The sequence below is a fragment of the Netta rufina genome, assembly GCF_964035555.1.
Source record: "Netta rufina genome assembly, chromosome: 9".
Taxonomy (NCBI): domain Eukaryota; kingdom Metazoa; phylum Chordata; class Aves; order Anseriformes; family Anatidae; genus Netta; species Netta rufina.
This window is the reverse complement of record NC_140132.1, coordinates 12,155,354-12,175,346: the sequence shown is the minus strand read 5'-3', so window position 1 is coordinate 12,175,346 and position 19,993 is coordinate 12,155,354. Positions and strand designations below refer to the sequence as shown.

The following is a 19,993-nucleotide window of genomic DNA, read 5'->3' as shown; positions in this document are numbered from 1 at the left end:
TGCCGTTGCTTCCACAGCACCGCGGTGGGGCACAGGGGCTCCTTGTGGGAAGCAGTGCTGTGCACCCAGGCACCTCTGAGCCGTGTCCTCCTGGCCATGGGGCACGTGTGGTGACTGTCCCTCTGCGTCCCACAGTGCAGTGGACGGAGCGGGAGTTCGAGCTCGCCCTCTGGGCCTTCAGAAAGTGGAAGTGGTACCAGTTCACCTCCCTCCGTGACCTGCTGTGGGGCAACGCCATCTTCCTCAAGGAAGCCAACGCCATCAGCGTGGAGCTGAAGAAAAAGGTGGGTGCCTGCTGCTGCCGGCCAAAGCTTCTGGTTGTCACCGCCGCGGCGTTGCTGGGAGCGAGTCCCTTGGGGTTTTGCAGGGCGCACGGTGCTGCTGCTCGCCCCTGCAGGCTTAGCGAGTGGGCTCAAAGCTGTGTGCTGGCAGGGAGCTAAGAGTCCAGAGCGGGTGGCTGCAGCACATCCCCGTCACACAGCTGTGCATGTCCCCACACGGCGATGCCTGGGAAGCCTGAGAGAAGTGGCTCCAGCAGTGCGGGAAGGGCAGAGGCCAAGGGGGAAGCAGGGCTGGCTGCCCCTCACTCAGGACTCAGGGAGCTTCCTCACCCAGGGGCAGTGTTTCTGTGTTTAACCCTGCACAGTTCTTGCAAGAATTTCTGTGCAAGAAAAACATTGAAGTGTTCCTGTGTTTAATGCATGCCACATCTCAGGGTGAGCCCTGCTGCAGGGCCCCTCCTTGTCCTCCGTTAGAGCCTGCTGAAGGCCACCTTTAGTTTCCCTGTTAGACAGGACGGTGTGCAGTCCTCCTCCTCTGGCCGTCAGCCTGGTCCTAGGGCTGCTCCGTGACTGCAGGGCACCCACAGCAGAGCCCTGAGCCAGAGGAGTGTGCGTGGTTGGGTGTTGCTCGGGCACATGCCAGGGACAGCTCAGGCTGACGGTGCTATGGTCCTTTTGGCAAGGTCACCATCCCTTGTTCCCCCCTTCCAGGTGCAGTTCCAGTTTGTCCTCCTGACGGACACGCTGTACTCACCCCTCCCTCCCGACCTGCTGCCTCCTGATGCTGCCAAGGACCGGGAGAAGCGGCCGTTCCCCCGGACCATCGTGGCTGTGGAGGTGCAGGACCAGAAGAACGGGGCAACGCATTACTGGACCCTGGAGAAGCTCAGGTAGGGCGAGAGATGCCCGCACCGGGCTGACTTAGAGGGGGAGGACTTGGCCGGCCACGGCCTGGTTTCTCACAGCCACCCGGTGTCCCTGTGCCCGCAGGCAGCGCCTGGACCTAATGCGCGAGATGTACGACCGTGCAGCAGAAGTGCCTTCGAGCGTCATCGAGGACTGTGACAATGTGGTGACCGGCGGAGATCCCTTCTACGACCGCTTCCCGTGGTTCAGGCTGGTTGGCAGGTGAGTGCTTTGTCTCCTCCAACACGCAGCTCGGGGGGCACGGCGTCCCCCCGGGGCAGCGCTGCTGCCAGAGAAAGCCGGCCTCTCGCTCGCCACGGCCCCGCCGCGCCTGCTTCTGGCACCCCGCGGTGGCTGCTCACCCTCCTGCCTGCCACGGAGCGGTGCCAGCTGCGGGAGGGCACAGCCGGCAGAGGGGCTGCAGGCAGGGGTGGGCGCGGAGCCTGTGCCACCGTGCCTGCCGCCTGTCTGCGAGCCCAGCCCGAGGTGTTCGTGTCCAAGCCTCTGTCTGTGCCCCCCGTGCCGTGCGTCTCCGTGTGCTCCCCGCGCGGTGCCGGCGGCGAGGACAGGCAGCCCCGGGGGGGACACGCAGACGCGTGTGCCGCAGAGGTGTCACCCCACGCCGTGGCACTGCCGGCAGCGGGGTTGCCCTCGGCGGTGGGGTGTCACCCAGCCTCGTGTCTCGTGCTCTGTCCCCGCTGCGCTGCCTGCAAAGCCAGCGACGGGAATCCCCGTGTTTGCACCAGTTTGTTGGGTCACTCTTTTTTTCTACACTTTATAGCTGATGGCCGTTGGTGGCTTCCTTTAAAGATGTGCTGGACGGGCAGGTCTCTGTTTCCCGACATCCCTCGGTTTGAGCAGAAACCAAACCAAACCAATCCAAAAAAAAAAAAAAAAAAAAAAAAGGCAAAGCAAAATTCCTATTCTTGCTCTCTCTGTTTGGAACAGCTGGTGTTAACCTGTCTTCTATCTTGTTGTACTAACCTTAGTTCAGATATCTCTGGCTGCAACAGCTCTCCTCTTTTCAACACATGCATGAGCGAGCGCATGGCTGATCTCACCCCCTCCCCTACCTTCTCGAACCCCGACTCCGACATCACCGAGCCTGCTGACGAGCAGCACGAGGGGCAGGAGGAGGAGGAGGAGGAGGCGGAGGACCTGGAGGAAGACATCTTTCCGGAGTGCCCGCTGTGTGATGGCCGGGATCCGTTTTACGACCGCTCCCCCCTGTTCAGTTTAGTAGGAAGGTTGGTGAGGTTTTAGGAGAGCATGCCGGGAAGGAACTAGCTCTTTCGCATGAGGGAACTGCTTTCTGGCACGACCCCCACCTCCAGGGCATCCCACGGGCGCAGGGGTGGCTGGCTGGCCACGAGAGCCGCCGCGGCCGGGGCCACCGAGGTAGGGCTGTGGCGAGCACGGCGCCGAGGGCACAGGGACCGCGGAGGCAGAGCGAGCGCGCTGACCCGGCGCGAGACCCCTTAGGCAGGTCCCTGCTTTGGGCAGCCCCCCCAAAAACATCAGGTCACCGTTTCCCTGGCATCCAGTGTGCTGCAGGACCCGTGCTAGGGGGTCTGGGCCTTTTTTGGCCCTGACAGGGTCACCTCCTGCCAGTCGCAGTGAAGACCGTGAGCGCACCGCTCTGCGTCTTTGTCCCAGGGCAGCGGTGTGCAGGTGCTGTGAGGCCACAAGTTTCTTAGCTGTCCCAGCGTAGCAGGGAGAAATGGGGCTGTGCCAGTCTGCCTGAGCCCCAGGGATGATTCGGGGGCGCTCAGGTGGCTTGGGGGAGCCATGGGAGTCAGGGGAGCCTGGGATCAGGCAGGAGGACTCTTTGGAAAGCAGTTTTCTCTTGCTGCCCGTGCCCCATGAGCAGCTCAGGGCTATTTCCTGCAGCCGCCAGCACAGGAGATGATCGGGGTGGCAGCACACAGCGATCTGGGCTGCAGGAGCAGGAATGGACGAGAGCCTCAATTTCTCCTCCCTGTTTGCCAGGGGAGCCCTGGGCTCAGTCAGTCGTGGCCTGGAGAAACCCCTCAGGCTCCAGACATGCCTCGAGACTCAGTTGCAAGTTGCCCATCCCCAAAACGCCCTCCCGATGCGGGCAGGGTGATGCTGGCCTCCCTGGTTTTGCTGCAGACCCCTTCCCAAGGGCACAAGGGGACGTGTGCCTGGAGCAGGACCCAGAGCCCCCACTCCGGGGGCTGGGAGGGTTCACTGAAAGCAGCCCCCTTCCACCCAGGGCTGCTCTTCCTCGCTGTGTTTAAACCTGGGGCGCGGGGAGCGAGGTGGGGAGGAGACAGAGCAGCGCAGGCAGAGAGGGAGGAGGTGGGGTAAGAGCCCTGCAGCCTCAGACCGAAAGAGCTGGGTTCTTCCGCCCTTTTTTTTTTTTTTTTTTCCTTTTTCTTTTTTCCTTTTTTTTTTTCAACAAGCAAAAGCAAAACCAAAACTCTTGGGGGCACCTCAAAAACAAACCCACCGACCTGCCGAGCAAGCCTCCGTGGCCACGGGCCCCGCTCTGCGCCGGGGGGACGGTCCCCCAGGTCGTCCCCTCAGGCTCTCCCAACTTCTTTTGAGTCTGCCCCGGGTTTGGCTCCCCGCGCAGCAGCTGTGCTGGCCACATTTCTTGTGAAGTGTGCTTTGATTGGTTTATGATTGGATCCTTGTCTTTGATTATTTTTTTTTCCTTTATTTCCTTCTTCCATTTTTTTTTTAATTTTATTTTTAGCTGCTGGCTCTCTCTCTCCAAAGCTTTAGCGAAAATTGGGGTTATTTCACTTTTGTCTTACTTTGGAAAGGCTTTTCTTTGGTCTGAGCATGCCATCTTTGCACCTCACCAATCTTGTGGTTAGTGTCCCTGCCCTCCTTCCTCTAGTGACACACTTGTCCCCCTCCTCCCTGCCCTCCTCCTCCTCCCTCCCTCCCTCCCCTCCATCCTTTCCCTTCCTCCTTCACCCCCCACCTCCCTCCGGTTTCATCCCCGTGAGCTGCCCGGTGTTTTTGGGGCAGGAGACAGACGTGCGGGCGCTCCCCAACCCGTGCCTGCTCCAGCCCCTCGGCCCTGCCGGCCTCCAAGAAGAGATGGGGAGAGACAGGGGACGCCTGGCGGGGGATCGCGCTCCGTGCCTCGGTCCCTCGTGGAGTCTCTTTGGGTGGAAAAAGGCTCAGACAGCGCTTTGAGGCCGGCCGGAGCTCCAGCAGCAGGGAGAACCTCTGAACCTCAAGGTCTGGGCTTCACGGGCAGGGCTGCGGCCTTCCTGCAAGAGCCCTGCTGTGTTTTCGGATGCTGTTTGGACGCCTGCGAGGTTAGGAAGCCGTGAGCAGCAAAGCCACGCTGCTCGGAGATGTTTGCAGCCCCCTCGGGAGCCTCCCAAAGCCGACGTGTCCCAGTGGGTGCCATCAGGATCCTGACCACGGAGCACGAGGATGCTGCAGGAGAGCAGGGCCGAGGGCACGGCGCGCTCCCACCACCGGCGTGCCAGAAGAAACGCTGCGACTTGGGCAGAAAGGACCAAAATCGGTCCCCAGCTCGCAGCCAGCTGAGGAAGGCAGCAAGAGGAGGCCGAACACCTGAGGGACGGGGAGCACCGCACGGCCACGTGCCTGTCCCCAGCCCAACCACCAGGAGGAGGTTCCCCGGAGCTCAGCTGTCACCTCGCGGCCCCGGGGTGGCACCTCGCCCGGCGGGTGGCCCGGGACCCCAAGGCCCTAAGCAGGACGGGGCAGGGGACACGTGCACGCCGCCAGTGCCACCGGCCACGCCACGCAGCCTCCCCAGCCACCTCCAGCCACCGCCGCCCAGGGCAGGTTCCCCTCTCTCTGGAGGCTCCGGGGCCCCAGGCAGGACCTTCTCCTCCCTCCCCTCCCTCGCCCCTTCCCTCTCCCACCCCGGCCTCGCCTCGCCCGCTCCCCGTTGCCTCCGCAGCACCCCCGAGCTCTCTCACAGCACCTCCTGCCCCCGTCCTCCAGCTCGTCACTGCCACGACGGTCCTCCTCCCGGCTTGTTGCGGCACCCATCAGGCGCAGTCCCATCCCCATCCCCTCCCCAGGACGCGCTCCCGCCCGCAGCGGAGGGGACGGCCGGCGAGGCGCGCCTGCTCCCTGCCCCGCGCTGGCCCTGGCTGCCCCTCATGGCTTTGCTTTGCAGCGCCGTCGCGGCCTCAGTGGTGACCTGGGACCCGGCCGCCGGCGGCCGCCACCACCCGCGCCTGGGGACGCGCGGGCGGGGGGCGGTGACGGCGCTCCCCGTCTCGCTTCCCCCCCGGCAGGGCCTTCGTGTACCTCAGCAACCTGCTGTACCCCGTGCCCCTGGTCCACCGCGTGGCCATCGTCAGCGAGAAGGGCGAGGTGAAGGGCTTCCTGCGCGTGGCCGTCCAGGCCATCTCAGGTAGGAGGCGCAGCCCCGTGTTGCCTCATCCCACACGTTCCCCTGGAGCCCCCCACTAATGCCTCGGTGCCTTCCTCCCCCAGCCGACGAGGAGGCCCCAGATTATGGCTCTGGAGTGCGGCAGTCGGGGACGGCAAAGATCTCCTTCGATGACCAGCACTTCGAGAAGGTACGGCCATGGCAGTGGCACGGGGGTGTTGTCTGTCGACCCACTGCTCTCCGAGGCATGCTTGTCCCATGGGGTCCGGGTGACATCTGGCCCTGCTCCCGCTGCTCGAGGAGCCCAGTCCTGGGGGGGCTGCTGTGGGACACGACAGACGAGCTGGAGCTGCCCTTGTGGCTGTACCCGTGCTCGGCACCGCGGTGGTGGCACCGCCGGCCTCCTTCAGGCACCCTTCCCCATCACCCCCCTGCAGTTCCAGTCCGAGTCCTGCCCCGCCGTGGGGATGTCCCGCTCGGGAACGTCCCAGGAGGAGCTGCGCATTGTGGAAGGCCAGGGGCAGATCAGCGACCTGGGGCCCTCCGCCGATGAGGTCAACAACAACACCTGCGCAGGTGAGCGGTGAGCTGCCCGCACTCAAAGCCCAGGCCCCTGGCAGCTCGTGCCCAGCAGTGCAGAGCTGTTGGCAGGCATCAGGAAGATGACTCCTGACGTCCGAGGGCTCTCTTCTCCACGCAGTGACACCAGAGGACCTTCTCCTGGACAGCCCGGAGAAGTCCACGATGGACGGGCCCCTGGAGGCAGCTCTGGACCACCTGAAGCTGGGCAGCATCTTCACTTTCCGAGTGACTGTCCTGCAAGCCTCCAGCATCTCAGCAGAATACGCAGATATCTTCTGCCAGTTCAAGTGAGACCACAGTGGCCCCCAGCCCGTTACATCCCTGCACGCTCTGGCCTTCACCTCCTCTGGTTGCCCTGGGAGGAGGCAGGCAGGGGTAGCGCTGGGAGCTGCATCCCACGCTCTGCTCTCGTCCTTAATTCCGCTCCATGGCTTTCATGGAAGGGGAGGCAAAACCAAGGGGTGCAGGGTGAGCGTGCGTGTTAGCCTGGACACACACCTGGTCACTGGTGAAAGCTGAGGACAGCGTCTGACAGGCGCTGGGGGGCTGCAGATTAGCGTGGGGTGGGTTTTCTGTGTCAGTCCAGGCCAGGTGACAGGACACAGCCCTGTGTGGGGCACAGGCTTGGCTCCTTCCCCCTCTCCCCTCCCTGTTCCCTCCCACCCAGCTGCTGCACTGTCCTGCAGCCCCCGAATGCCTTCCCTTCCTTCCCTTTGCAGTTTCATCCATCGCCACGACGAGGCCTTTTCAACAGAGCCCTTGAAGAACACAGGGCGAGGGCCACCGCTGGGTTTCTACCACGTCCAAAACGTGAGCACCCTGCCTCCGGGCACCCCCTCAGCTGCTGGTGTCTCCCTAGGGTGTCAGGCAGATCTCCCCAGAGCAGCCCCTTCTTCCCCGGTGCCTGTTTTCTCAGCGCATCGCATCCCTTTCTGAACCAGGCAGCGTGGTTGCATGCTCTTTCTCTCTCAGATTGCTGTGGAGGTGACCAAGTCCTTCATCGAGTACATCAAGAGCCAGCCGATTGTATTTGAAGTTTTTGGGCACTATCAGCAACACCCCTTCCCGCCTCTCTGCAAGGACGTCCTCAGGTGGGTGCCCCCGGCCACGTGCGAGTCTTTCTGCATCCCCTGGTGCCGTGGGGCTGGGCTGGGCGAGCACCCTGGCTTCACAGGGGTGCGGAAGACGGTGGCCCCGGGCCGGATTTGGGGCCCCCAAATCCAGTTCCTGCTGCGGGTGCTTTCATCTGAGCCTGTTCTCTCTGCAGCCCACTGAGGCCATCCCGGCGCCACTTCCCCCGGGTGATGCCGCTCTCCAAGCCAGGTAGGAGACCGCGTCCTGCCCCTCTCCTGCAGTCCCCAGGCTGCAGACCAGGTCCCCTGCTGCACCCTGCTCCCCGTGCCCTCTTGCCGTGCGCTTGCAGGGCAGGGCCTGAGGGGCGTCACAGAATGTGCTGTGCACCACAGCGCCCGGAGGCCCTTCAGCACCCCCTCGCTCCGTGTACGGCTGGCGCAAACCCCTTTGCAAGTGCTTCTTCCCCTGTGCTCACGGCAGCCCCGTGGTTCCCCTCCCTTATCCAAGTGTCCGTGTGTAACCGCTTTGCTTTGTGTCGGCCTCTCTGTTTGTCTCCCTCCCTCCCAACCCGCAAGAGCACACCAAACCCCTCCGGCTCACTGGCTGCTCGGTGCCAGCTGCTCTGGCGGGCTCGCTCCTGGACACGCTCTCCGGGCACGTGCTGGCAGCCGCCACCGCCGCCACCTCCCTCCTGCGGCACGGCGCGGAGGAGCCCGCCTGCCCGCCGCCCCTGCCCGCCACGGACCGTGCAGTCGGGAAGGCGCAGAAGCCGGGTTCGTGCCCGCACGGGGCCGCGGCAGGGCCAGCGGCTCCTCGGGTCTCCTGCCGCAGCCGTCCCCTGGGGCACGCAGTGCCCGGAGCTCCCGAAGCTGCCCTTGCAGGGGCTGGGCGAGTCTCCACTGCCTCTGGCTGCTGAGACCCGAGTCGCTCTGGTTCGGCCGAGTGCGGTGGTTTGCTGTGATGCCTGCCCGCATCCCGCTCCGGCACCGAGGGATATGTGCCGGCCGCCCCTCTCTGGCTGTCCACAAGCTGCCTCCCTGGTGCTGGAGCGGCGCTGTGTGGTTTGGGTCCTGTCCCTGCACCTCCTGGGGCCGCAGGGCTGGGCTGGGTGTCTCCGGGGGAAGCCCCATCCTGAACTCTCGCTGCTCTGCTTTGGGAGTGGGAGGAAGCACACGGCGGCCAGCGAGGTCCCCAGGATGGGGCTGTGTCCCCCAGGACTGGTGTGTGTGTCCCCCCACACTGCCTCCTGCCTTGCTGCTGCCCCGCTTGGTGGCTCTGCCTGTCTGACCCCAGCTCCTGCCCAGGCCTGTGCCTGCTTTGCCTTCCCCTGCTTGCTGCCGTGTGTGGGGCTCCAAACTCCAGCAGCAACCTGCCTCGACATTAAGTCGTCCTTCCCCCCCGCTGCAGTGCCTGCCACCAAACTGAGCACCATGACTCGTCCCAGCGCCGGGCCCTGCCAGTGCAAGTACGACCTGATGGTTTTCTTCGAGATCTGCGAGCTGGAGGCCAATGGCGAGTAAGTCCTGGGCACGGCCCCGCCATGTGCAAGCTCCCCAGGGGCACCCCCGAGGATTCCTTCTTCCTCGGGATCAGTTGCCCCGGTGGTGGTGGTGGTGCGCGGAGTGTCTGGGGGCACGAGGTGCCCCGGCACCCTCTCTGTTGCTTGCGGTTGCGTGGTGAACAAGAAGCATGGTGGGCTTGGGCACAGGGGCAGAGCCGTGTCCCATCACTGTCCTCTCTTCCAGCTACATCCCGGCCGTTGTGGACCACCGCGGAGGCATGCCGTGCCACGGCACCTTCCTGCTCCACCAGGTATCCCCTCCCCGAGTCCCTGTTGCGCCCTGCCCGGCTCCTGCCTCGCTGCCCGGGCTCTGTGCCAACCGCTGCCCTTTTCTCGCTGGCCTCGGGGGTCTCAGGGTATCCAGAGGAGGATCACCGTCACCTTGGTGCATGAGACGGGCAGCCTGATCCGCTGGAAGGAAGTGCGGGAGCTGGTTGTGGGTAAGCAGAGCGGGCTGGGGCAGCTCTGGAGCTCCCCCCCAAATCCTCCCCACATCCCTTAGGGATTTGTTCCTCTTCTCCCTCTCCCTTTCCCACTTTTTGCCTGCTAGTACGATTGAAATAGCAACGAGGTGACTGCTCCCTGTGTGCCACCACGGGGCCATCGTGGTCCTGGGCACCAGTTGGGACGCAGTAGGGGGGGGCACACTGGTCACGAGGAGCCTGGCAGGGGACCTGAGCGTGTCCCTGTGCTGCGTTTGCAGGTCGGATCCGGAACACCCCAGAAGCTGACGAGTCTCTGATCGACCCCAACATCCTGTCCCTGAACATCCTGTCCTCTGGCTACATCCACCCTTCCCAGGACGACCGGTGCGTGCCCCTGCTTCTCTTGCTCTTCCCCCGACTGCAGCACTGGGGGGAGATGTGGGGATCCCCCTCTCCCTTGGGTGCTCTGAGCCCCTCTGCAGGGTCCTGCTGGCCCTTGCTGCTTTGGGGGAGGGGGGTGCTGCTTTTCTCGAGCTGCAGAGGGTCTCACGGAGCCCCCAAAGCCTGGGACACCCACCCTGTTCCTCCTCCTCCTCCCTGAGGCCCTTCCAGACCGGGGGTGGCCATGTGGGGTATTGGGGTCAGGGTCCTGTTCAGTGACAGTGACAGGAGGTTGTGCTGACCCTGCCACAGACTGTCCTGTGTCCTGGCCAAACGGCTGGAAATGCTGCTTTGTGCTCACGACGTCTGGGGCCGTGGGGGAAAACCCCTCCTGCTTGCCCTGGCAGGGCTGTCCCCGCACCGAGGCTGTGGTGAGGCCACCCCACGTGGTCGGAGTGTGTGCACGTGGGGTGCTGTGACATCTGGGGACGATGTGGGGCTGGGTGTTGGTGGCTCGGGGAGCAGCGGGGGTCGGTCCTGAGCAGTGAGCAGGGCAGTTCCTGGCATAGGAGCATCCCGGATGGCAGCAGGACCATCTTGCCCCTCATTTTTGGGACTGCTGGGTCACTCCTCCCTGGGGAGGTTGGTGTCTCGGTGACAAAGCTGTGGCTGTGAGGCAGGGAGTGCCCAGGCACGGCGCCGGGACGCGCGTGTGAGCGTCGGGCATTGTCACACCCGCTGGGACAGCAAAGCGAGGCCAGGCAGGAGGCTGGTGGCCTGGGACGGCGGGGTGAGGAGGATTCACACTGGCACAGCCGTGGTGGTTTTTGCCAGATGTGAAGGAGCCGGAGGGATGCGACACCCGGGCTCGTGGGGCAGCAACCTCTGCTGCCTGGGGCGCTGCCGGATCCGGTCTCCGGCATCCCCGGTGCAGCCGGGCAGAGGGAACGTGGCTCCTGCCTTCCCCCGCCTGCATGGTGGGAGGCTTCACGCATCTGGGGGTGCTCGGGGAGGGGAGTCGTGGGGCGTGCAGGAGCTGCTCTCGCCCCCGTGCTGGGGGGATTGCCTGGGAGCAAGCCCCGCAGCAGGGCCGCGGGGTACCCGCCGTCTCCCCGGGGAGCCCGGGCGCGGGGCCGGGGGGCAGCGGCGGGGGACGGAGGACGCTGGCTCCCAGCAAGATGCCGAGGGGCCGCTGCAGCAACCCCGCGCTTCCATCCCGCCGCCGCCCTGCATGCTCCGACCCCAGACGCCTGCCGGGGACGCCAGGCCGAGGGCGGCAGCGGGCAGAGCGGCGCCCGCCTCGCCCTCCTCCCAGGCTGCTTCTGCTCCCCGCTTTGCTACCGGCCGCCACGCAGCCTCCATCGCCGACAGCAGGCCCTGCCTCTGCCCATCTCCCGCAGCCTCCCGGACCTTTTGGGGCAGCCTCCTGCCGGCGTTCGGCGCTCCCCGGGACCCCCCCTCCTGCCCGCCGCCCACCCGGGCAGCGCTGGGGTGCGGCGGGCGGCCCCGAGAGCCTCCCTTGCTTCTCTCCAAACCCGCTGCTGCCGCTGCCCATCCGAGCCCACACTAACCATGTGATTGTTTTGTGTTTTCGCAGGCAGTTTCTTGATTCGGATATGCCTAGGTATTATTTGTTTCCATTGGTTTTTTTTCCACCCACTCTCTGCTCTTTCCCTCTCTCTCCCCCGCACCTCAGCACTCTCACTCCCGCCGGCGGCGGCACTTGGGTGTCCAGCCCCCCCCCCTCCACGTCTTCCTCCTCTCACCACATCCCGGGCACCTCTCTCTCTCTCTCACGCCGCCCCTTCCCCGCGGGTTTTGCTGTTTGTTTGGATCGCGATCTCGCTCCTCCTCGCTCTCGCTCTCGCTGGCCTGTGCTCCCATCGCCTGGTTTTGGTTTTGTTCTCGCCTTTTCACTTCGCTGCTCTCCGGCATCCGGCCAGGGACCCGTGGCTCCGTCCCCCCCCCCTGCTCCTGCCCCGGCCCTGCGTGGGGAGGGTGCTGGGGACCCGTGCTGGGTGCTGGGCTGCGTGGGAGCGCGTGCGTGTCGTACGCACACCCCGCAGCCGCTGAGGGGGCCGCCAGCACCCGCGCAGCCCTCCTGCGTGCGTAGGTGCAGCGTACACACAGCGGGGTGGCTGCGTCGGGGAGACTGGGGCTGGGGTCTGCCAAGTGCCACCTGCACCATCCAGAGGCCGGTCCCGCTTGGGGATGCCAGGGGACATCTGTCTGTCTGTCCATCTGTCCCTCCGGTGGCACCCTGTCCCAGCAGGGTGCTCGGGGACGGCACAGGTGGCTGTAGGAGCGCGTGGGCTTGCCCTGGCGCTGCCCGTGGGGCTGCTGCAGGGTGATGCTCACCTGGTGTGGCGGGGAAGGTTGAGGAAACCCCCTCCTGCTGCCTGGGCGGAGGCAGGCGAGCTGCTCTGCCCTGCCAGGCCTGAGCACGGACACCTTGCAGGCCCCAGGAGAGCAGAGAGGCTGCTCCGAGACCTGCCGCCTCCTCAGGGGTCCTGCAGAGAGGGCAGAGTTCAGGGAGGAAGGTGTGGGGCTGCGGAGGGCTTTCTGCAACACCCCTAACGCGGGTAAACCTCGGGATTGCCCTGCTGAGCTCTTTCAGGCCCCTGATTTGGGGGCTGTGCCAGCAGGAGCCATCAGGGGAACGCGAGTGACGATGCAGAGCTTGGTGTCAGAGCCCCGCGTGGTGCGGGAGATGGCCACCGTGGCACGAGAGATGGCCACCGTGGCACGGGAAATGGCCACCGTGCCTGCTGGGGAATTCCCTACAGGAAATTTCTGTCCCACGGCACGGGCCTTGAGCTGAAGGCTGATGGTCACCGGGCTCTGCTGGGCTCCCCCCGTCCCCGAGCAGCCCTGGGGCAGAGCTGTTGTGCTGCTGCTGCTCCCTCCCTGCGCGCCCCGTCCCACGCAGCGGGTGCCGCAGGGCGCGTGTCGGCAGCGGCCTCGTACGGACGACGCTTTCTGACGTTTCGTTTCTCTGTGTGTGTACGTGTGTGTGTGTGTGTTTGTCCTGGGTTGCCTTCTACTTATAGCATTTCATTCGGAAATGACACTAGGTATTTCGCGCCTACTCGCTCGGTCTGGTCCCTCCCGCTTTTCTCTCTTTCTCCTTCGCCTCGTTCCTTTGCTTTTTGCTCTCTTCCCCCCTTCCCCTTACTCTCCTCTTCTCTGATATCCTCCTCCCTCGGGAGCTCTCTCTTCTCAAGTGGTCTGTGTCTGAAAAGCGATCCTTCGCCTCGACTGTCTCGTGTGGTTTCCACGTACGCGACGCCTTCCAGAGCGCGACTCGCTCTTGTGCAGCGTGGTGCCCCGAGCAGGGGCAGTGACAGCACGTCCCCGGGCGCAGCCAAAGCCCCGCTCCCGGCCCCAGCACAGCCCTGGCTCTCTCCGCGTTGCTGCTTGCCCCCCTGGACATGGTTTTGCCATGCCGCCGTTGTGCCACGGCCTCCTGAGGGGGCTCACGCAGGAGCCGGGGCTGGGGCAGCCCCGGGCCTGTTGTGACCGCGGGTGGCCAGAGCTGGGGGGCTCCAGCAGCAGGGGGGTGATGACCCTGAGGCACCTCCTGCTTCCCCCTTTTCCTCCCACCCCAAAAGTGCAGCCGCTGCTCTGCACCGTCCTTTGTGGGGTCCCAGCAGTGCTCACCCCGCTGCCCGGCCCCCCCAGCGCAGAGGTGGGGAGGTGGAAAACGCAGCGAGGGTTTGGGGCGGCCAGCGGGGACGTTGCGGGCAGCAGCCAGGGCACAGCGAGAGCAGGGGAAGGCAGCCCCACGGGCACCCAGTGCTGGTCCCCGGGTCCCACAGGTTGGGGGGGGGCTGTCCCCACTGAGCTGCTCCCCGCTGTGCCGAGCATCTCCCCCTTCCCTGCTCCACCCGTCGTCACCCCAGCGGTGACAGCCATTCCCGGAGTGCCAGGATGGGTGGCAGGGCCCTGGCCCCGGTGTGCCGGGGGTGACAGCTCACCCCAAGCACTGGGGACACGTCCCCTCCTCTGTCCCTCCGTCCCCACCTCCCCGTCTTGCCCCGCACCCCAGCTGAGCCCCCCACGCCACCCCAAACCCCTGCGCCCGCTCCCGTTGCGAGGGCGCCGTGTCCCCGTCCCGCTGCACCCATCCCGCCTCGGCTTTGCCTTCAGCCCCTGCATCCCCCGGCGTGGCTGTCCCCAAACGCCCCGTGCATGCCCGCCTGTCCCCGCAGGCCTGCCGCAGCGCTGCCGGGGGGGGGTGGGTGCCGTCTCCTCGCTCGCTGGCCCGAGTTTGTGTGTTGTTTTTTTTTGGGGGGGTCATTTCAGCGGCTCTGCTTTCTCTCGGCAGGACTTTCTACCAGTTTGAGACGGCGTGGGACAGCTCCATGCACAACTCCCTGCTGCTCAACCGCGTCACCCCGTACCGGGAGAAAATCTACATCACCCTTTCCGCGTACATCGAGGCAAGGATCCTTCTCCCCGCAGCTGGAGTGCAAACCAGGGCTGGTGTTTCGCCCACTGGGGTTTTCCCCGCCCCCCTTGACCGACACTGATGCCCCTCTGCTCCCCTCTCTCCCCACCCTGCTGCAGATGGAGAACTGCACCCAGCCCGCCGTCATCACCAAAGATTTCTGCATGGTTTTCTACTCCCGCGACGCCAAGCTCCCTGCCTCCCGCTCCATCCGCAACCTCTTCGGCAGCGGCAGCCTGCGGGCTTCCGAGAGGTACCCGCACCCTCCCGGGTGTTTGGGGGGAGGATTTTGGGGGAAACGATGCCGCCAGCACCCACGGGACGGGAGCTGCTCTGGAGCAGTGTGTGGGGAGCATCCTCGGGGTGTGGGGACAGCAGGCAGCCAGGGGACGCCTCCCTTTTGCTTTCAGCAACCGCGTGACGGGCGTCTACGAGCTGAGCCTGTGCCGCGTGGCGGATGCCGGCAGCCCAGGTGGGTGCCCTGCTTCTGCCTTCAAACACTGCGGGGCCGTGATACGAGCTCCGTGTCCCCCCCCCCATCCCCGTGTCTGTCCCCGAGCTGTGCGTCTGTCCCCGCAGGCATGCAGAGGCGTCGCCGGCGTGTGCTGGACACCTCCGTGGCCTACGTCAGGGGAGAGGAGAACCTGGCCGGCTGGCGGCCCCGCAGCGACAGCCTCATCCTCGACCATCAGTGGGAGCTGGAGAAGCTCAGCCTGCTGCAAGAAGTAAGGGCCGGGAAGGGCCACGCCGGGCACTTCCCATGCAAGGGCACCCCGCTGTCCCAGCTGGGGGGCACGGGGCTGTGCTGGGCTCCGTCAGACCCCAGTGCTAACGAGCAGCTGGGTTAACGAGGCGTGGGAAGCGCCTTCTCCTAAAGGATGCCCCCAAGCCGGGTGTGGGGAGGCCCGGCACTGAGCGGGGCTGCCCTCGTCCAGGTGGAGAAGACCAGGCACTACCTGCTGCTGCGTGAGAAGCTGGAGACCACCCAGCGGCTGGGCCTGGAGAGCCTGTCCCCCTGCTCCAGCGAGGACTCCGAGTCTCGAAGCACCTCCTGCGTCTCCTCCCCGCTGTCCGCCGACGGGGCCCCGGAGGGACGGACCCCTCTGCCCGAGACCCCCAGCGAGAGGCAGAAGGAGCTGGCTGTGAAGGTAGCGCCCCACAGACGGGGAGGGGTCCCGGGGGGTGGCGGTAACGCGGTGAGGAAGGTGGGGGGGTGGAGGAAGGTGCCTCCTGCCCCACCGCCCTCCCTGTCCGCCCGCAGTGCCTGCGCCTGCTGACGCACACCTTCAACCGCGAGTACAGCCACAGCCACGTCTGCATCAGCGCCAGCGAGAGCAAGGTACCGGGGCGGCGAGGGAAATTTTGGGGTCTGTGGGGCTGGCTAAGGGTGGGGAGGGATGCGTGGGGACTTGGGCTGGCAGGGCACGGGTGGGTGGCCCCGCTGCCACCCTCTGCTCGCCCGGATGCTCCCAGAGCACCGATATGCATGTTCCTCTCCCTGCCCCGGCCAGAGCTGTGCCCGGCTTCGGGCAGAGACTCCAGTCCACACCTCCGCTCCTCCACAGCTGTCCGAAATGTCTGTGACCCTGATGAGAGATCCCTCCATGTCGGCTCTCGGGGTCACCACCCTCACCCCCTCCTCAACCTGCCCATCGCTGGTGGAAGGACGCTACAACGCCGTGGAAGTCAGGTATAAGGCTGGGCAGGGGGTCGGGCTGTCTCCCCATCGCCCACCGAGCAGGGCGGCCAGACCCCTCAGATGTGCTCGTGGCTGCTGGGCGTCCTGCACTCCTCCAACCCCATTCTCTCCTTCCCACCCAGAGCCCTGCAGGTCTCCTCCAGGCTGGAGAGTCCCGACCTGGAGCCTGTGGTGGAAGGGGAGCAGAAGAAGTCCCCAGCCCGCCGGCCTGAGGAAGAGAAGGAGCCCCAGCGTCTGCTGGTGCCCGACATTCAGGAGATCCGGGTCAGGTAGGAGCCACCGGGGAGGCCAGGAGAGGACCCCTATAGGGGCAGGGGGAGCAGCTGGTGCTTTGGGGCAGGGCGGACGGCGCCCTAGCACAGCCACCTCCTCACTGTCCCCCCCACTCTGCAGCCCCATCGTCTCCAAAAAGGGCTACCTGCACTTCCTGGAGCCCCACACCAACGGGTGGGTGAAGCGCTTCGTGGTGGTCAGGCGCCCCTACGTCTACATCTACAACTCGGACAAGGACTCGGTGGAGAGGGCCATCCTCAACCTCTCCAAGGCCCAAGTGGAGTACAGCGAGGACCAGCAGGCCATGCTGAAGGTGGGTGCAGCCCCTGCGGGGAGGGGGGAGCCTCCACGCCGTGGGGCGAGGGGCTGACCCCCGGCTCTCCCCCAGCAGACCCCCAACACCTTCGCGGTGTGCACGGAGCACCGGGGCATCCTGCTGCAGGCAAGCAGTGACAAGGACATGCACGACTGGCTCTACGCCTTCAACCCCCTCCTGGCTGGGTCCATAAGGTAAGAGAAAGCCCCCCAAAGGTCCGTGGTGCCAGGGGGGGTTGGTAGTGGCTGTCCCCGTGTTGTCCTCAGGCTGGCGAGCTGCTGTCCTTCATGGCCAAGCACAGGGAGCACCTCCTGAGCCCGGCTCTCAGCAGGCAGAGCTTGGATCGTGTTCATTTTGATTTCAACTCTGCCCCCAGGCAGTTTCGAGGGGTCGTTCCTCCCCGCTTAACTGAGAGCCAGATCCTGGCTGGCACAGAGACTGAGCTCAAAGCAATGCCCACACGCAGCACTTCTTGAGATCATCTCAAGAACCTGTTGAGATCATCTCAAGTTGCAGGAGCAGGGGAAGAGGAATAAATGCACAGAAATTCCCAAGCTCTGGCAAAAGAATGCTGCTGTTAACCCCCTGCCCTGCTGGCTCTGGCTGGATTCAAGCACCAGCCTGCACCCAGGGGACCCCAAATCTCCCTTTCTGCATCTCTGACTGCTTTTGTTTCTCGGTTTCCAAATCAGATCCAAGCTGTCCAGAAGGAGAACAGCCCAGATGAGAATCTAACCTGAAAAACACCCTCCACCTCATCCGTCTGCCAGCAGGATCAAGATAGCTGATTCTGCCTCAAGAGTCCCCATGTTAACGTCTGATCTCTCACACCATCTGCTGCCCCAGCTGCCTGCTCCATGGAAGGATCTGTCTCGATTTACACCTTCACGGGGGAAACTCATTTCTGTTCGTAGCTGCAAACGCCCGGCCCCGCCTGGGCAGGATTTCTCGTGTGCATGTGATCTTCTGCCCATCCCCTCGTGGGTGACCGTCATGTCACACAACCTGTAACGCTCCAGAAAGGTTCCTTTCGGAGGGGAGGGAGCAAGGAGGGTAGATTGGGTTAAAAGCTGGTCTTTGATCTACAGAGGTAGGCGTCTTGTAAAGCTCAGAGGTGAGAAATCAGGAGGAATTGCTTCCACGTGAAGGGAAAGCAGTAGTTTAGGTATGGGGATTTCCTAATTTATTGTGTCGACAAAAGATGGCAGGGCAAAATCAGGTGTCAGTAGTTTAAGATTATATTTATAAAGTATTTATTTCTATTTACGTCAGAAAACCCCACACGCTGGGGCCCGGCCCCCGGACAACGCCTTCCGTGGGCCGGGGAGAGCCTTGGCGGCGGGCTGGTGCCAGGGCCACCGCGGCCCCTCTCCCGGGGACACCTCTCCCGGGAGAGGGGACCGAGTGCGGCGGGCCTGTCCCCTGCCCCCAGCAGTGCAGACGTGCCCGGTGACTGCAGTGCGCTCGCCCTCGCCCCCCATCCTTCCCCCGACCCTCTGCTTTGCCCCCCCCAGTGCTTAAACTACTTTTCCCAGGAGCGGTGACCGGCCAAGGCACCACGTCTTCCCAAGCGAGGCAATTCCTCCCTGCCCCATCTACCTCTGGAGGGGGACGCATGCCAGTTTCGGTGGCCAGGGCTCCCGCGTCCACAAGGACCAGCCAACCTCCCCCCCAGCAGCCCAGGGGGACGGTTGCGCGTCAGTGTGGGCACGTGCTGAGGACAAGTTGTGTTTCGGCTCCTTTTTCTGCCCCGAGCCTGAAATTTGGCCCACATTGGCCGGCCACGCTGCTGCCCCCTCCCTGGGGCCTCCTGCCAGGCAGCCGGGGAGCTCGGCGGGTGGGCTGGCTGCTCTCAAAACCGGGCGAGAAAGACCCCCGGGAGCCAGGGTTGGGAGCAGCCAGCCCAGCCACGGGGCCCCTCGCTGCCCTCGCCCCCAAGGGCTCTGCTGTCCCCTCCGGCAGGGAGAGCGGGGCCGAGGCAGAGACCAGCGAGGGTCACTGGGCTGGGTTCGCTGAGGAGGAGAGGGGCCGGGGCTTCTCACTTTTGTAGCTGACGTTTTCGTAGCCCTCTTCCCCCCCCAGTTCCAGAAGTGCAATCTCACCTTCCTGCCCCCCGCCTCCGGCTGCGGCACAGGAGCCGTGCTGGCGGGGGGCTCCCCGAGGCAGAGGTGGCTCCGCCGCTTTGGCGGCCTCCTCCTCCCCAGCAGAGCACCCAGGCCCCCTGCTCCGCGTCCCTCCTGGCTCCGTCTCCCTTTGTTGGTCGTTTCACCGAGCGGGGGGGCTTCAGTTCAGGGCTTCCCGCGGGCAGCCCACGCAGCTCCGGGCAGGAAGGCAGGCGTCTTCCCCCGCACATCCCTGGGCCCCCGCCGGGCCCCGCTTTGCCGTCACGCATTCACAGCCGACCTTAATTTTGCACAGCACGGCCGAGCCTCGGCCCCACCGCGCGTCCCCACGCTGTCCCTTGTGTGTGTCGGGGCCGAGGCCGTCCCTCCATGCCGTTTGCTCCTTTGTAAGCTGGCAAGGACGCGGAGGACGGGGGCAGCTGGGGACGGGGACGGCCGTGTTTGGGGGGCGGCCGGTCCCTCGTGCCCTGGGGCAGAAGCTCCCCGTTTGACCGTTTTCCTCATCCTGGATTTTGGCAAAACTCCTGTCCAGGGGGCGAGGAGGAGGAGGAGGCTCCTCCGGGGTGAAGGCAGCTCCCGGCGGAGCCCTCCCCGCGGGGACGGGCCCGGTGTCTGCCAGTGACCAGACACGGGGCCGGGGGCCCTGTGGGGCCGCGGTCCCGGTCCCCCCGCGGCGTGCCTGAGGCCAGCCAACCTGCAGAGCACGCGGCGGGGCCCGGCGTGCCGCCCTCCTCCCGGCGAGGCCCGAGGTGTGAGGCGGCCTCCTCCCCGCAGCCCCAGGCCCCCCGTGGGATGGGAGCCATGTCCCGGCCCTGGCCCCCATCCTGCGCCCCCACCCCGTGCCCCCACACCCCCCGTGTTGGAGCTTCGGGTCCCGGCCACCCGTGTGCGCCAGGCTTGTTCGGTTCTGAAATAAATGTGGCATTGACGCAGCCGTCTGAGTGTCCTTCTGGGGGGCTGGGGAGGGATCTATTATGGGGTTGGGGGGAACGATCCTTTACTGGGAGGTCAGAGGGAGTGATCCCTTACTGTGGGGTCAGGGGGAGGTATCCTTTATTGAGGGGTTGGGGGGAGCAATCCTTATTGTAGGGCCAGTCCTCTTCAATGTTTTTATAAACGATTTGGATGTAGGACTAGAAGGTATTTTGAGCAAATTTGCTGACGACACCAAACTTGGAGGAGTTGTGGACTCGGATGAGGGTGGAAAGGCCTTGCAGAGAGACCTGGACAGGTTGGAGAGCTGGGTGATCACCAGCTGCATGAAGTTTAACAAGAGCAAGTGCCGGGTCCTGCACCTGGGACGGGGCAACCCTGGCTTTATGTACAGACTGGGCGATGAGATGCTGGAGAGCAGCCCTGCAGAGAAGGATCTGGGGGCTGTGGCTGACAGCAAGCTGAGTATGAGCCAGCAGTGTGCCCAGGCAGCCAGGAGGGCCAACCATACCCTGGGGTGCATCAAGCCCAGCATCGCTAGTCAGTCGAGGGAGGTGATTTTCCTGCTCTGCTCTGCGCTGGTCTGGCCTCACCTTGAGTATTGTGTGCAGTGCTGGGCACCACAGCAC

At 64.9% G+C, this 19,993-nt stretch overlaps 1 protein-coding gene across 2 annotated transcripts in view; it reads left to right on the top strand.

Annotated features, from left to right (window-relative positions):
* Positions 1-17,043, top strand: part of KIF1A (kinesin family member 1A) — a gene marked incomplete at both ends in the record, with an annotated part of 30,687 nt that extends 13,644 nt beyond the window's left edge. For both annotated transcript variants that reach the window (XM_084291711.1, XM_084291710.1), the window contains 26 exons: positions 136-284; positions 993-1,171; positions 1,272-1,409; positions 2,177-2,434; positions 5,450-5,568; positions 5,652-5,737; positions 5,985-6,123; positions 6,248-6,416; positions 6,849-6,939; positions 7,102-7,220; positions 7,397-7,452; positions 8,611-8,719; positions 8,949-9,015; positions 9,120-9,204; positions 9,468-9,573; positions 13,898-14,012; positions 14,140-14,273; positions 14,431-14,492; positions 14,600-14,745; positions 14,956-15,168; positions 15,282-15,359; positions 15,586-15,710; positions 15,842-15,988; positions 16,113-16,305; positions 16,384-16,502; positions 17,001-17,043. In XM_084291711.1, coding sequence (XP_084147837.1) covers positions 136-284; positions 993-1,171; positions 1,272-1,409; positions 2,177-2,434; positions 5,450-5,568; positions 5,652-5,737; positions 5,985-6,123; positions 6,248-6,416; positions 6,849-6,939; positions 7,102-7,220; positions 7,397-7,452; positions 8,611-8,719; positions 8,949-9,015; positions 9,120-9,204; positions 9,468-9,573; positions 13,898-14,012; positions 14,140-14,273; positions 14,431-14,492; positions 14,600-14,745; positions 14,956-15,168; positions 15,282-15,359; positions 15,586-15,710; positions 15,842-15,988; positions 16,113-16,305; positions 16,384-16,502; positions 17,001-17,043 — 3,245 coding nt within the window. The remainder of the gene's footprint in view (positions 1-135; positions 285-992; positions 1,172-1,271; positions 1,410-2,176; positions 2,435-5,449; positions 5,569-5,651; positions 5,738-5,984; positions 6,124-6,247; positions 6,417-6,848; positions 6,940-7,101; positions 7,221-7,396; positions 7,453-8,610; positions 8,720-8,948; positions 9,016-9,119; positions 9,205-9,467; positions 9,574-13,897; positions 14,013-14,139; positions 14,274-14,430; positions 14,493-14,599; positions 14,746-14,955; positions 15,169-15,281; positions 15,360-15,585; positions 15,711-15,841; positions 15,989-16,112; positions 16,306-16,383; positions 16,503-17,000) is intronic.
* Between the last annotated feature and the right edge of the window lie 2,950 nt (positions 17,044-19,993).